The sequence below is a fragment of the Parasteatoda tepidariorum genome, chromosome 12 (genome assembly GCF_982258835.1).
Source record: "Parasteatoda tepidariorum strain Cologne lab strain chromosome 12, Ptep-v5.0, whole genome shotgun sequence".
Taxonomy (NCBI): domain Eukaryota; kingdom Metazoa; phylum Arthropoda; class Arachnida; order Araneae; family Theridiidae; genus Parasteatoda; species Parasteatoda tepidariorum.
The window spans coordinates 49,500,499-49,514,907 of NC_141766.1; the positions used below are offsets into that span (position 1 = coordinate 49,500,499).

Consider the following 14,409-nt stretch of genomic DNA (forward strand, 5'->3'; position numbering starts at 1 on the left):
AGCTGATATTTACTTTTAATAAACCAAATTTTGAAAACATTTGAAAATATCAATAAGCCAAATCATCAATGTAACAAAAGTAGTCAACTATATATCAAAAATATCTGATATAAAGTTATTTAAAGTAAAGATATGTGTTCGACATCTAAAATAATAAAGAAGACTGATATTGTAGAAATAACGATATCTAAAATAATATAAAACGTTTTTAAAAATTTTTCAAAATGTCAAGTAAAATATTTTAAGCAATATTTGAAAGTTGGCCATGAAGATTTTATTTAAAATTTAGCAAACATTAAATTCTGAAGAAAGAATAAATTTCTTTTCTGTGATGCAACTTTTTAAAACTAGCTTTATCATTCATTATTTTCTAATCTGTGAAGGAGATTTTTTTAGGGGAGTAATTAAAAATGTAGTTAAAAAATATCTTACTTTATAAAAACGCTTTGAAACTCAAACAAGCTCCAGAAAGAATGAATCAAACTTCAATTAAATGCTTCTTTTATATGAAATATTTAATAGTTACATTAATTCTCCAAGTCAAGATTGATTTTTTTCATTTAAAAAAATTTCTAACTTTACAAAGAAAACAAAAAGCTACGGGCATAAATTAAATTAAGCTGTTTGCTTTTTTGATTAATTGTCTGAAATATTTACTCTATTTTTTAAGAACCTTCAGATACTTTACTTCTTAATAGAAAAAGGAAATAGATAATCCTGCAATTTTTTTTGAATACATTTAAAATTATCTATGTGAAGAATGATTGTAGAGGCAGTTTTTAAATGATTTGCAATTTTATTTAAAAAATATGAATTTTTTGTGAAAGGTATAACTTTTTTTTTCGTTTAATTGCCCATGAAGAAAATTATAAGATTTATATAAAACAGAATAAAAAACTTTTTTTCTTACTGTTCGAGTGGATTTTAATTTAAAACTTCATTTTTTTCTCTCTTAGCTAATTAAAAATATCTGACTGCTGCTGTAAAGAAGAATGTTTAAATTAAAACTAATATATAGTGAGGATTGATTTTGGGAATGAAAAAATGAATGTTTGGAAATGAATGAAAAAAATGACTTAGGAAAAAAATGCCTTTTTAAATGGCGAAAAGTTTTTTCATTCAACAAAATGAGTCTAATTCAGGAAATAAGAAATAAAAGTGCGATTTAGAAAATTTTTCATTTTTTATGCTTTATTCAATAAGTCTTTAACGAGAAGTATGAATAAAATCGTAAAGGAAATATTGGTTCCTAGTATTTATGTATTAATTAAAAGCCATTTTTAATTTTTTCAATTTATATTAAAGTTTAAACTGCCAATCTATAAGCGTTCAGTTTTTTAATTACAAAAACTTATTACATTCTGACTGCGTAACTTTTATAAATGTTTAAGAATGAAATCCTTATACATTTTCAAGCTATTTCTGGTAAAATTGGTAAATAGAATTTTTGGTTTCAAATTTCAACACATTCAATTTTCCTATTTCTTTTTATTTTTTTAATTTTTTTTTTTTTTAGTTTTATAAATTGCAGTTTTCGTTCGAAAATTTTTTAATAGCAAAAATCTTTCTAGGCTTTAAAAAAGTTAAATAAAAACGTTTGGGAAGCTGAAGTCCATTTTAAATACCAATTAAATGTGTCAAAAAAATATTAAATTAATTTTAACTTTTTAACAAATCTTAATTTTTATGAATTTTAACCTTATCGAATTTTCTTTTTGTTCCTTGAGTTATTTTTATTTTTGTGAAAAACAAAATTTTTATAAACATAATTCACAGTTATTTCATACTATAAATCTTTACTTCACGAGTTTGAAACAATGTAACCACACATAGCTGTGATGACATGAAATTCAAACCTATACTAAGAACTGAAACTTAATTTGTTTGTATCAATCGCAGCTTTGATTTTAAGAAAGTATTCAGTTAATTTTGTTTTCATTTAGTTTATAGTGAATCAATCTTCAACATTTAACTAGATAAGTTGCAAAGCAAGCTAATAACAATATAATTTATCTTAAAACTATTTTCCGAAATAATATATTACTATCCATTAAAATTACTACATTATGATGGAATGAAAATCACAGAATGATATTTTTTCTCATATATATTTAATATTTTTTTATTTTATAAGCAGCGTTTAACAGACGACCAAATAATTAGTTTACGACTTCCAAAATTCAACTCCGTACCCTTGTAATTTTGAATCCGATTCAGAAGATAAATGATGTCTTAGATCAATCATTGATCAAAAACTAGCCTTTGTAGAGGATTTTATTTTTAATGGAACTAACCCGCATTTGCATTAGATATAGAGGAAAATTTCCTACGGTTAGCCAGAAAGCGAGGTGATTTTACGCATGATCTGTCTACCACTGAGGATATTTTACATCAGCATTATGGTCCAGGAGCAGAGTTTGTATCAACCAGTCACCACTGAGCTTCAAACATGGGTCATCTCATTAGGAGGGAGAGGAAACCGGCACCCAAATATGGCTTTTTAGAAGAAAATATTTATTCATTTGAGCAGGGATCCAAACAGATATTGCATCGCATTTTGAGAGCCATGAATAGATAACTCGTGGTCAATTAATTCCAATCATTTATCATTCATCACACGGAAACCATTCATCACACGTTTTCAATTATTTTGAGAACAGGAAACTGGCCACTAAAACTTTCAAACATATTCCATGCTTAGTAAGGCAAAACAATCCTGCAGCCCTATTTATTAAAACTCAGGTTTCAGTAAACAGGCTGTGAATTTCAGTTATACTCTCATACCTTTACTGAAAAACAAACCTGCACCTATTTTTCACAATGTTAAGTTGTTTTAATAATGCTATAATCATTAAACATATTTTTACCGACTGTAGGCGATTCAAATACTTGAGAAATAGTTTCTTGGCAGCTTTTATCCTGATATTAAAGCTTGACTTGGTGACTCCATACATCATAACCTTTTAAAGTTTATTAGTTTGACCTAAAGATCAATTTTAACCAAGTGACTGGCGCAGTATAGCCATTTACAGCTCTTGTGCAAGTAAACTCTAACCAACCAATTGCAGGCCAATATGACGACGTAGAATGCAATTTGGTAAGGAACGTTATCCGCAAAGCTACAAAACATGGATGTGACCCTCATAATTCTGTATAAAGTCGAGTTAGTCTTTAAAGTTGACGTGCAGCATTCTTGTGACCAGGTCAATCCACTAAGGTCAACAGAGTCAAGGATTATAGAAACCTTGGTTGCTTGGCTGGCATTTCGTATTGCTGCAAAAGTAGTCCGATTGCTGAAACGAAACTTTGATTTTTTAATAAATTAATCGGCCTCTCGATTCATGGTTCGTGTGTGGTTGTTTGATCCCTTGCGGCCACGGGGATAAGATGTCTACCTTCTCAACTGTTAGAAGTGAGGAGAGAAGCTGAATCCTAGCATGATGCACCCAAACAATTGATTCCATGTTATGTGGTCAACTAAGGGTTCTCGGTTGACATTAGCAGCAATATTGCGTTTCAATAAACTGCAACTCTATTAGACTGTAATCTTTCCTCAGTTATAGTGATGCATATGCTGGTAGGCATTTCTTACATGTAACACATTTTTTTCTTAGCTGAAAGTAATATATTATAAACATTCTGTTAACCCTAAAATTAGAAGTGTTAATGAAATTGAAATTGTTATAATGAATGTACTGAAAACTTAATTATTTGCATATCACACGATGTTAAAATTGCATGAAAATTTCACCAATGTTGCATATTATCTTCTTAATGTAACAATGTTAATGGTCATCGGTGCAATTTTTCTTCATTTCGTAAATTTAAAAAATACCAGATATTCGCCAAGATGGAAGAAAAAGGTTAAAAGAAAAATCAAATTCAATCCAGAGCAGAATGGTATTAAATTCAAAATTATTGATAGTTTACCAATTTAAAAATTAATCTATTTTGAGGAAGAAATGAATTCTAAAAGATTTATGAAAACATTTTTAAAAGTAACACAGTTACAACTCTACCAATTAAAATCCCACCACCTTGGACAAAAGTTGAAACAAAACATAACAGCGCTCGAAGAGATTTTTTGTTTAATTTTTAACAATTATTATACTAAAAAAATTAAATCCTATTAACTTACTCAAAATTGAGAGCAGAGCATGTCGATACAGCAAGACTTTGTAGGATAACATCTCTCCTCGTAGCAGGCAAACTATAATTGAGATTGTCAGAACAAATTCTGGCATTCTCACCTGAATCTGAATACAGAAGAAACCCTGAACTACTGTATGTGTAATAACTTTCTCTTGTTCCCCAATTGCTTGGACTGATGGACACTACATAGATATAAATATGCAGGATGAGTAATTATTCAAGTTAATTATAGTTTAAAAACATAAGCAGTATATTGACATTTATTTACGTAACACCCGACTTAGTTCACTATGATTTAGAACAAGTTGCTTATCGATTTTTTTTATTTATTTTAAAATCTAGCAATTCCACCATTTCGAATGTAGTATTTGCAAACTTAAAATACAGATAATTGAGTTAAAGTTACAGTTTGAATTTAAAAAAAATATATAATAATGACTGTTGTTACATTTCCTTTAGTTTGAAATTCTTATAATTTTAAGTAACTTTCATTTTTAATTTTTTAATTAAAAATTAATTCATATACATGTTTTGATCAAAATTTGAAAAAAAAATAAAAACTGACTGTTGTGGAAACCAGACGTGCAAATCTGTTTGCTCCTCAAAAAAAGAAAAATCCAGTAGTAAAACTAATGAATTTTAGATTTTTTAAAAAATAAGGTGAATGATTTTACTGTTTTTAATTAAAAAAGTACGATTTTCTCCCCAAAATTTGTTTCCTTATATTATGCCATAACTGTTAATAGGTCTTGGTTGTCAGGGATACTTCCTTAAAAACAAGGTTGATAGAAACTGGGTCTGCTACCAGCGTTTTTTTCTTTTTTTTCTGGACACGATTTTCCAATCCATGGGCATTTAACGACCCTCTCTCCGATTTCGCTTTTTCTTAAATAACAAAAGCTTGATTTCCGACTCTTTCACCTCAAGTCAATTTTAAAGCAAATAAAAGCTTGTTATTATAATTGTGGCCAACTATAGCCAAGAGAAAAGTCTCCAAGTAAGCTAGTGAGTCGTTAAAGGCCACTGTATTGTAAATTAGCTTCCGGGATGCAAACAGACCTGCACATTAAATAATATCCAAAACAAAGTTTCGTTTAAAATTTAATTAACAGTTTTTTGAAAAATTAAATTTATGATATTTAACAAAAATTGCAATAGTGTAAATAACACTAACTGTTTTTTCAACAAAAAATCACCAAAACTGTTATATTTTTTAGATATAATATGCAAATATTATGTCTGTATTGACAAAATTTACCATATAACAGTTACTGAAAAAATATTTTTTGTTTAGTCAGAGTTATAATTCCAGAATTATACTTACTACAGTTTCTTTCGTCAATTCCGTTCATACAATCTTCTCTAAGATCACATCTTCTGTCTTTATCCACACACTGACGATCACCGCAAATAAATTGTCCGGGCTTACAGTAGTCTACGAATGAAAATAATAATTGTATTATGCTTAGCTTAAAGTAATGAATTAAAAAATATATATATTTCAGATAAAATAAATATTTCCATAAGAAAAATACCCATCAAAATTAAAATTAACGCAAATCGGAGGAATCAAGGTGAAAAATCAAAAATAAATACTGTAAAAAATTTCGGTGTATAGTTGCCGTCCTTTTTGGAGAAAAAGGTAAACTAACATTTTTAGTGTATAGTTGTCGCCATTTTTGGAGTTAGGGTAAACTAAAAGTTTTTACAATGCATGTAGTTACATAGTTTATTTACTTTTTCACTGTTATATTTTTATTTATTCATTTTTTGTTTGTTTATTGGGAAAATTTCATGTGCATTAGAATTAATTTATAGCTCTAATGCAAAAACATTTTGTTTAAAAAACAAGCACACTTTTACCATTATATTCCCACTAATTCTTTCAACCAATTGTTATTACGTCAATTTTATGTAACTTTTCGCATGATTACTACAGTTCTATGCTTAACAATGTATTTAGTCTTCCTCAACGCCAAAAATGATGGCAATTACATCCAAAATATTTTTCAGTGTACAGTACACACTGAAACCCTAAATTTAATTAACCTAAGTATTTTCAAAAATAACCAAGAAAAAAGAAATATATTATTAAATTATTTTAATGATATTTTAACAAGGAAGTTCTTTTCAACGTTGGTAAAACGGAATGGTCAGAAATTATCATTGCTCAAACCCAAAATGCCGAAAATTTTGTATAATTGCATGAATATGTATTATGAACTATTAAACATCTATAACAATATGATATTTATAAAAATGTATCAAGATCTTTAAAATTCGATAATGTTTCATTTTTTTCAATTAAATTTTTTTCTGCCTTTTTTATTTATTGTAATTAGTTTCTCATAATAAAAAATATGGTGGCAACCAAACACCAACATTTTTTGAAGAGTATAATGAAAATAATAAAATATGATTGAAGTTATGAAAAAATATGTTTTTATAGCAGGATTATCAAGTTATCTAATCTGTGATATGTTATTAAAGTAATCAACCGTTTCTGATTAATTGCATGATATTACGGGTCATTGAAATTTCATACTATTATAAGAAAATCATTAAAAATGTTTTGTGTAATGAGAAACAAAACTATTATTAGCGTTACTTAAGAGACATCCTTTGAAAGAAAAAAAGAATAAAAAATGTAAACATTAAAATCTAGCTTACATAGTTTGTCTTTAAAAATAAAAAACTTGAATGTTCGGCACATTTTCTCATAAATATTCTTCATTTATGCACCTTTTTTAACATAATTTATACTTTTTTAATTGCTTAATCGCTTTTAACACATTTAAAAATTTTTAAATCCTAAGCTATTCTTAAAAAGTTCTAAAAAAGGGCTTTATTATCATTCCTAAATCTATAATTTTTCTTCAAGATTTCAAATTCTTAAATTGTTCTCAGTTTTTATTTTTGGTGTTAGTAATATTATTAAGTGTTTCTTAGATGTGATATTCTTTTAAAACTAAACCATGCACGAAATTTATGTTCTTTTTATTAACTCCATTGTTCTGCAAGCATATTAGAAATTGCGAGTTTTTATTTATATAGGATTTTGCTTTTTTTTCCATATAGTAATTTTCCTTTGCTTTAGAATTGCTAGATGCGCATTTTGCTTCTTTTTTTTCTGTTTAGTACTCGTGACTATATCATTAAGTGTGACTATTTTAGTTAAAAATATTGAGTAAGTTGTTTTTATCAATATTATTTTTACTGATTATATATTTTATAAGTTCTATAAAATCTAAAAAAAATTATGAAAAGAAAGAAAAATAAAAAAATTATGCATTCCATGCTCTAAATAAATAAAAAATGATGTTTAAAATCAATTAAAATGTCTTCACGTACAGCTGAATATTACGAATAATTTCACTAGTTTGAATATAATCAATACTGTTTTTATACGAAATCAAAATCTGATTTCGATGTAAAATAACGCAAATGCGTTGAAATATAAGTTAATTAAAATTTGTCAAACTTGATAAATTGCAAATAAATGTTATTTATATTTAAATAAAGTTATAAATAAATGTATTATTTTTTAATTGCATACATTTATAAACTTCGGAACGTTTTCTTTTTATTTTTAGACATAGTAATGCGAGGATATCTAAGAGCTATATTATCATACAAATATATTTTGCTCCTCGTTGTAAAAAGAATGTTAAAATTTAATTCTATATATTTTTGGCACCTATTTTCCGAAAATTTCAATTATTTGTGAAAATTAGTCACACTTAAAAATTAAGTAAATTTCCTTTTGGAAAAAAAAAATTGGATTTTTTAAAAATTTTACTGGCAAATCCGTTCAAAGAACTAGAACAAATAAAGTCAGTATTTTTTCTAAATTCTCGGTAATTTTTAAAAAAAAAATTGCTCAAATTAACTTGATAATATAAAAATGACATTATTATAGCAGATGAAAAAAATGTTGTACTCAACATTTCTAAATAATAAAATTATTAATTTAATTAAAAAAAATAACCTGAATTTGGCAGGGTTCCACTTTATAAGCTCATTTTTGTTTAAATATTAAAACTATCATAGTCAACCACATTTTTAATAAAAATTTAACGCGTTTAACTTTTTTGATAAAAATTTATACTTATTTTTTATGAGTCGCCTCTAACTAAAGTAGAAATCTGTCAATGTAAAACAAAAATCTAAGAGTTGAATTTTAATACTTATTGCCATCTAAAGCACTAATTTAAGTAATAAATTACATCCCAACAGTTATAATTATTTTCTTCATAATTGTTCCACCACTATTATTTCTGAAGAGCACTTACAAAAATCAATTCTTTTGACCAGGCATGCAAGATTTTTAATAAATAAAATGCTTTTTCTAAGTGGTTCTAAGTATTCATTATTTTTTTAGGTAAATCTTTAAGTGGTTATCGAAATTTATGCATAAACTTAGCAGAATAATTTGCAAATGTAGTGTAACTTACCAGGGTATCATTCACGATATTCTGTTAACCAAATGTGTGTTTTTTTTTACAGTATTCCTTTTCGATAATGAATTTTCACATTGTCATTCAATTTGAATTTACCAGAGAAACACAATTCATGTTTCAAAGTTTCTTGAATCTTTTTGACAAACTAATTAATGGCACCTTGACTTAAAATCCGGAAATTTTAGTATAACTTTAGTATTATGAAAAGTCAAAATTCGAAATAAAGAATATTTAGGGTGTTCTTACCACAGTCTGTTTCATCTGAAGAATCTTTGCAGTCTACAACGCCATCACATATTCTGTCCGACATTCCAAGGGCTCGAAGCTCATTAGAGCATCCTAAAATAAACATTTAGTTAAAGGTATAGTGGAATAATTAAATGTCAAATAAATATTCTAGTGATAACCATATTTTCCAAAGCTAATTAGTTCTTTTTTATTTCCCCAAAACTCCATCGAACTAGATAAAATAATAGTAACTATTGTTTGACTTAAAAAAAGCGAATACCGTCTAAACGTGAAAGACAGAACAGAAAAAAAACAAAACATCTCGGTATCATTTCTATAACCCAACTAGTAACAAAGAATAAGAAAGGAAGCTTTATTAGTTAAGAATTGAGTTGATTGCTTCATACACTTGAATGATCCTTATAAATTCTGCCTATTTAAATTTGTGCATTTTTGAATATTGTCTTCATACTTACATTTGGGAGCATACTTTCATTTACCCAAATACTTGATCTTGCCCAACTGAAATTTGTTTTGCTTCTAAAACCGCGTATTTCTTAAATGACATTTTAGTCTATTTTTTGTCAAAATGCACATGTTTAAAAACTGTATATATAACAGGGGGTAGCGTAAAAGTTGCGACAAGCTTTTAGGAGAGTTAGGCATATCATCAGGACTAAATTTGCATTGGAACCGATTCCCGGAACTGTTCAAAACACATGTTCATAAAAGGAAAAGACCCCTAGTGACGTATGACTACATTTCTGAGCATGGGTTCCTATGCAATTTTAATCCTGATGGCGTGCTGCAATTCCCACAGAAGTACATTGCAACTTTTACGCGACACCTTGTTATATGTAAAGTTTTTCAACTTATACATTTCAACAAAAAAATTGGCTGAGAAAACATTAAAGCTCGGTGAGAAACCATTTGCAGATTTGAGATAAGTGACGTAAAAATATCCTAGACCCATTTAAAAAATCTCATGCTATAAAAAACAAATGACAACATTTGTTCAACAGTGCTGTCTGTATTTTTGAGAAATAAAAATCACATTATTTATTGTCTGAAAAGTTGATTTTTACAAATATTTTATATTATTAATATTTTGTGATTCAGGGCATTTTTTTGTGTATTTATTAAGTGGTATTTATTAAATGAACAAAGAATCATAAAATTATTCTTTTAACCGCTTTAATCATACAGATATTACTTTCATAATTTCAAAAAGGCACATAAAATGTAATAATTTTTTACTACTATTTTTACCCAGGATTACAGTTTTAAAAATATATTGCTTCTCGATTTATTATCTGTGTGAAAACCACTAAAGTTGTTGTTCACATGCTTCATCATCATAAAAAAACAAATTATATTGAATTATACACTGATAAATCCATAGTTAAGCCCAGTAAAAGTTTGTACTTTATTTCTCTAGCTACTTACAAATTACAATATTGTCGCATCGAAAGAAACAGATAACTAGTTAACTGTTTCAGATAACAGATAGTTATCTGTAACAGATGGCAGATAATTTCTGGCATACATTAAAACTACAAGGTAACTGGCGTTTTCACTTGAAACGTATAAACTTATGTAGAACATAAAAAGGAACTGGAAATTATGTAGAATTAAAAAAAAGAAATGTTATAAGAGGTTGTAGAAATCTGTAGAAGACAATCAAACAATGAATAAAATCTCAAACAGCATATTTGCAAAGGAGAATAAAGCTTCTGTTGTTCCGACTTTAAATAAAATATTGCTGAAGCCGAAGGCAAAAGAGTCTCTGAAGTAAATTTTAATAGTATGTTCGTACTAGGCAACATATTGTTTTATATACACTTTTTATGTATTTGAATAATATTTTAAGTTAATTAAAGGATTTTGTCCTTAAAAGAATCACCTTAAAAATGGTGGGAAACATGGCATAAACACATGAAACCATACAGCTATGAGTCACAGACCAAAAAGAGTTCATATTGCCGAAAAGCGCATGTTTTTAAAAATTTGAGATTCTCAAAATTCGTGGTCTTTTCATTTGGTTCTTCTGAAGAAAGACGGAAATTGGTATTTTTGAATTGATAACCAGCAATTAAATAATCGAACCAGAAAAAAAGATGTATATTCGGTATCCAGGGTAGATGACGTATAAGATTAGTTGAAGAACGTAGCTTAAGTTTCACCGATGGACCTATTTTTTGGATATTGGCAAGTAAAAGTTGATGAAGGTGATCGAAAAAAAATTGCATATGTCACTTCTCAAATAGCAGGCATTTTGTCCTTGAGGACAAAAAAAACTGTATTCAATCCAATTCTCAGAATAGTAAGTGTAGTAGATCGTGATATGCAATCAAATAAAGTAATGTAACTGCATAAAAAAACAACGAACAAGTAAGTTATAAAAACTGGATTTAAGAGAAAAAATTTTAGAAATAACGCACAGAAATAAAATTCTATTTCGTTACATACATTATGTTACTCTTTGAATTCAGTCTGTTTATCTTTACATTGTAATGAGTATAATGGCGGTGCTAGAAAAATCTAAACTTCTTTCCATTTCCTATGAACGAAATAGAATCTTTTGTTACTATGTATTTCAATGTTTCTTCGAAGAAAACTCGGCATGCCGTTCCCAGATTCGAATTAATGTATTCGAATAAAATGTTTCCATTTCCCTGGAAAGCGAAAATCAAGAATGAGGAATTTATGGTAAAAATAAATTTTACATACGAAGCAGTAGCGACTTCAATTTCAGGGATTTTTCTAATAATGATATTTATTCTTTAGCTTCTATACTGAGAGCTGGTATGAATGAAAAAGTTTCAGAATCCAAACTACTGCTGAAGAAAAAATATTCAAGACAAACATAAGATATGTAGCCTGCTTTGAATGAATTTGGTGAAATGTCAGCTGAAACTTTATAGAAAGAAAGAGTTAATACCTAGTAATATTTGTCCTTTTTTTTCCCCTTTCAAGAATATTGAAAAATTTGCAAGTCGAAGGAAGCTTATACTCTAAAATAAAATATTTGTTGGCATCTGTTGTTCACGATATGAAGTTTAGTTAAGATATTTTTTTTGAAACTCTTTAAACATTTTAAAATGAAAACCATGTTTTCGTGCAAAAAATGAGTGTTTGTGTGGTATAATACCAAATGAGCTAGATCTTAATTAACTTGCTAATATATTATTTTACGTTGGAATCGAGGATGTTAACTAAATTTAGATGAGAACTAAACTGATTTCAGGGTATAAGTCAAAGTACTCAAATAAGTCTTTATGTGCCATGCAATACATTTCTTATTGTTTGGCGCAATATATATAATAAAGAAATATAAACCACATTATTACACAGCGTTGATGCACTACAAAATCTTGTTAGTAAATATCATAAAAAAGTGAAATGAATAAATGCGTTAAACAACATTTCTATATACACTCATTTCCATAAAAAATTGCGCACCTGAAAGAGTTGTCAGAATGAAACAAAAATTTACATGAGCAATGATAAAATCATGCAAATGATTAAAAAAAATCCAAAGCAAAATGATTATTTATTGCGGGAAAAATGCAAATGAATGGAAATTTCAGCACCTTGGTGTGCCACATCTAGCATAAGTACAATACACACATACGAGACCCCTATGATGTCCAGCAGCGTCTCATCCCACAGATGCTGTGAAGACACTGCTAAATCAACTGAAACCTAAAGTTGTCAGATTTGTCGTCTTAAGTGGCTCATGGCCCATGTATGCTCGTTTGATGACAGATCTGGGGATTGAACAGGTCAGTGTAACACGATAATGTTACAGAGGCATTCCTGTGACACCCTTTCTGTATGTGTCTAAGCATTATCTTGTTGATAAATGGCTCCTGAGAGCTCAGCTATGATTGGCAATACATGTTTCTGGAGCATGTCGCTAACGTACCGCTGAACTGTCATAGCGATATGAATCAATATAAGGGTTGATCATGTGTGCCGTATGTGATAGCATCCAATACCATAACATCAGCTATGGAAGTAGTGTTGTGCTGAACAAGGTAGTAGGATTGACACTCACGTTGACTCTGTTTGGAGTGGTGTTGTTCTCAACGGGATATGACTGCTACCAAGTGGAACCAAGAGATCTCCAGTAATAAAGCAATAAATCAAAATTTAATTTGAGGAGTTAGAGCCATCATGTCTGAGTCTAGAGATCCTGCGGTGAGTGCTTCAATCCTACCTTTGCTGTCACTACTTCTACAGCTGGTGTAATGACATGAAGTGCTATTGCATATGACGCTAAATTACCCTTATTATTGATCAATGGCACCATAACAATCCAGCGGTACATGTGTTGCCATTCCATGGCAGGTCTTCCAGGAGCCCCTTTTCAACAAGATAATTCTTAGCCACACACGACAAAAGTATCCCATCATTGTTGTAGCAGGTATGTCTCCGTCACGTTACTACCCTTTCCTGACCTGCTTGATCCCCAGTTTTGTTATCGAGGGATCATATCTGGGGCCACTTCGGATAGCAAAATGGACAGCCTCCTGATTTAGTAGATTTAGTGGCATTTTTAGCAACTATGGTACGAGATGCTGTAGACATAAGGTATTTTAATGTCTTAGGGCACTACCATATCGCATCTTACATTTGCACTTGAGATGATCCAAGAGCATACTAAAACTTCCACTCATTTATATTTTTTTCAGCTGTAAATGCAAATTTTGCTTTGATGTTTTTATCACTTACTTATATTGACGTTGCACTTATGTAAATTTTTGTTTCATTTTGACAACCTTCTCTAGGAGAGCTAATTTTTATGAGAATTAATGTAATTTCGCCGTATCTATTTCATCTATTTTCGTTCCTTTTCTCCGAAATATTTATTTTTACTTTCCAAAATTCAAACTTCTAAAAAACGTCTTATTCTATAAAAATTTATATTCAATTTTCGTTTTGCAATATTTTAGTATTTAATTTGAACTGCTTTTATTGAAAAGAATTTATTAAGCAGGAGTCTATTAATCCAGATAATGATTAAGATTTTGGATTATCTGGATGAATCTAGATTTTGGAAGATGATATTTTTAATTTTTGTCACCAGCAAACGACTGCATAACTTTTGCAATATTGCAACATTTTTGATTCGATTTATTTTCTGACCCAGTGTTTGAAATTTAAATTAAGACAACAGTATTTTAACTGTGCCTTCCCGACGTAAGGAATTTTACTTGGAGACAGAAACCATAAAGTCATTTAACCAGCTTAAAGACATTTGATTTTATAATTCGATTTAGTTCAAATTTTAACAATTTGACCAGTTTAACTAGTTACATTGATTTTACCTAGATTGCTTCAAATTTAACCCTGTGTTTTAACCGGATTTTAACCAAGTTATATGAACTTTTAACCTAGTTTTAGGAGCGGTAAAGCCAAATCGTGGCTCTTGCGCTAAATATTTACATCACTCACTAACTTGACTCCCTTTAGGAAAAATGATTGTAATCCTTAGATAAATAGATGCTGGATTTTTCTCACCGAGTGTCATTTCATTTTCCTTTTTTATTTTTAAATCAGAACT

At 28.8% G+C, this 14,409-nt stretch overlaps 1 protein-coding gene across 4 annotated transcripts in view; it reads right to left on the reverse strand.

Moving 5' to 3' along the window:
- The window catches only part of LOC107455346 (atrial natriuretic peptide-converting enzyme), a 411,323-nt gene that overhangs the window by 12,798 nt on the left and 384,116 nt on the right, over positions 1-14,409 (reverse strand). For all 4 annotated transcript variants that reach the window (XM_071188087.2, XM_071188086.2, XM_071188085.2 and 1 more), the window contains 3 exons: positions 8,859-8,951; positions 5,477-5,587; positions 4,139-4,334 (listed from right to left, as the gene is read on the reverse strand). In XM_071188087.2, coding sequence (XP_071044188.2) covers positions 4,139-4,334; positions 5,477-5,587; positions 8,859-8,951 — 400 coding nt within the window. The remainder of the gene's footprint in view (positions 1-4,138; positions 4,335-5,476; positions 5,588-8,858; positions 8,952-14,409) is intronic.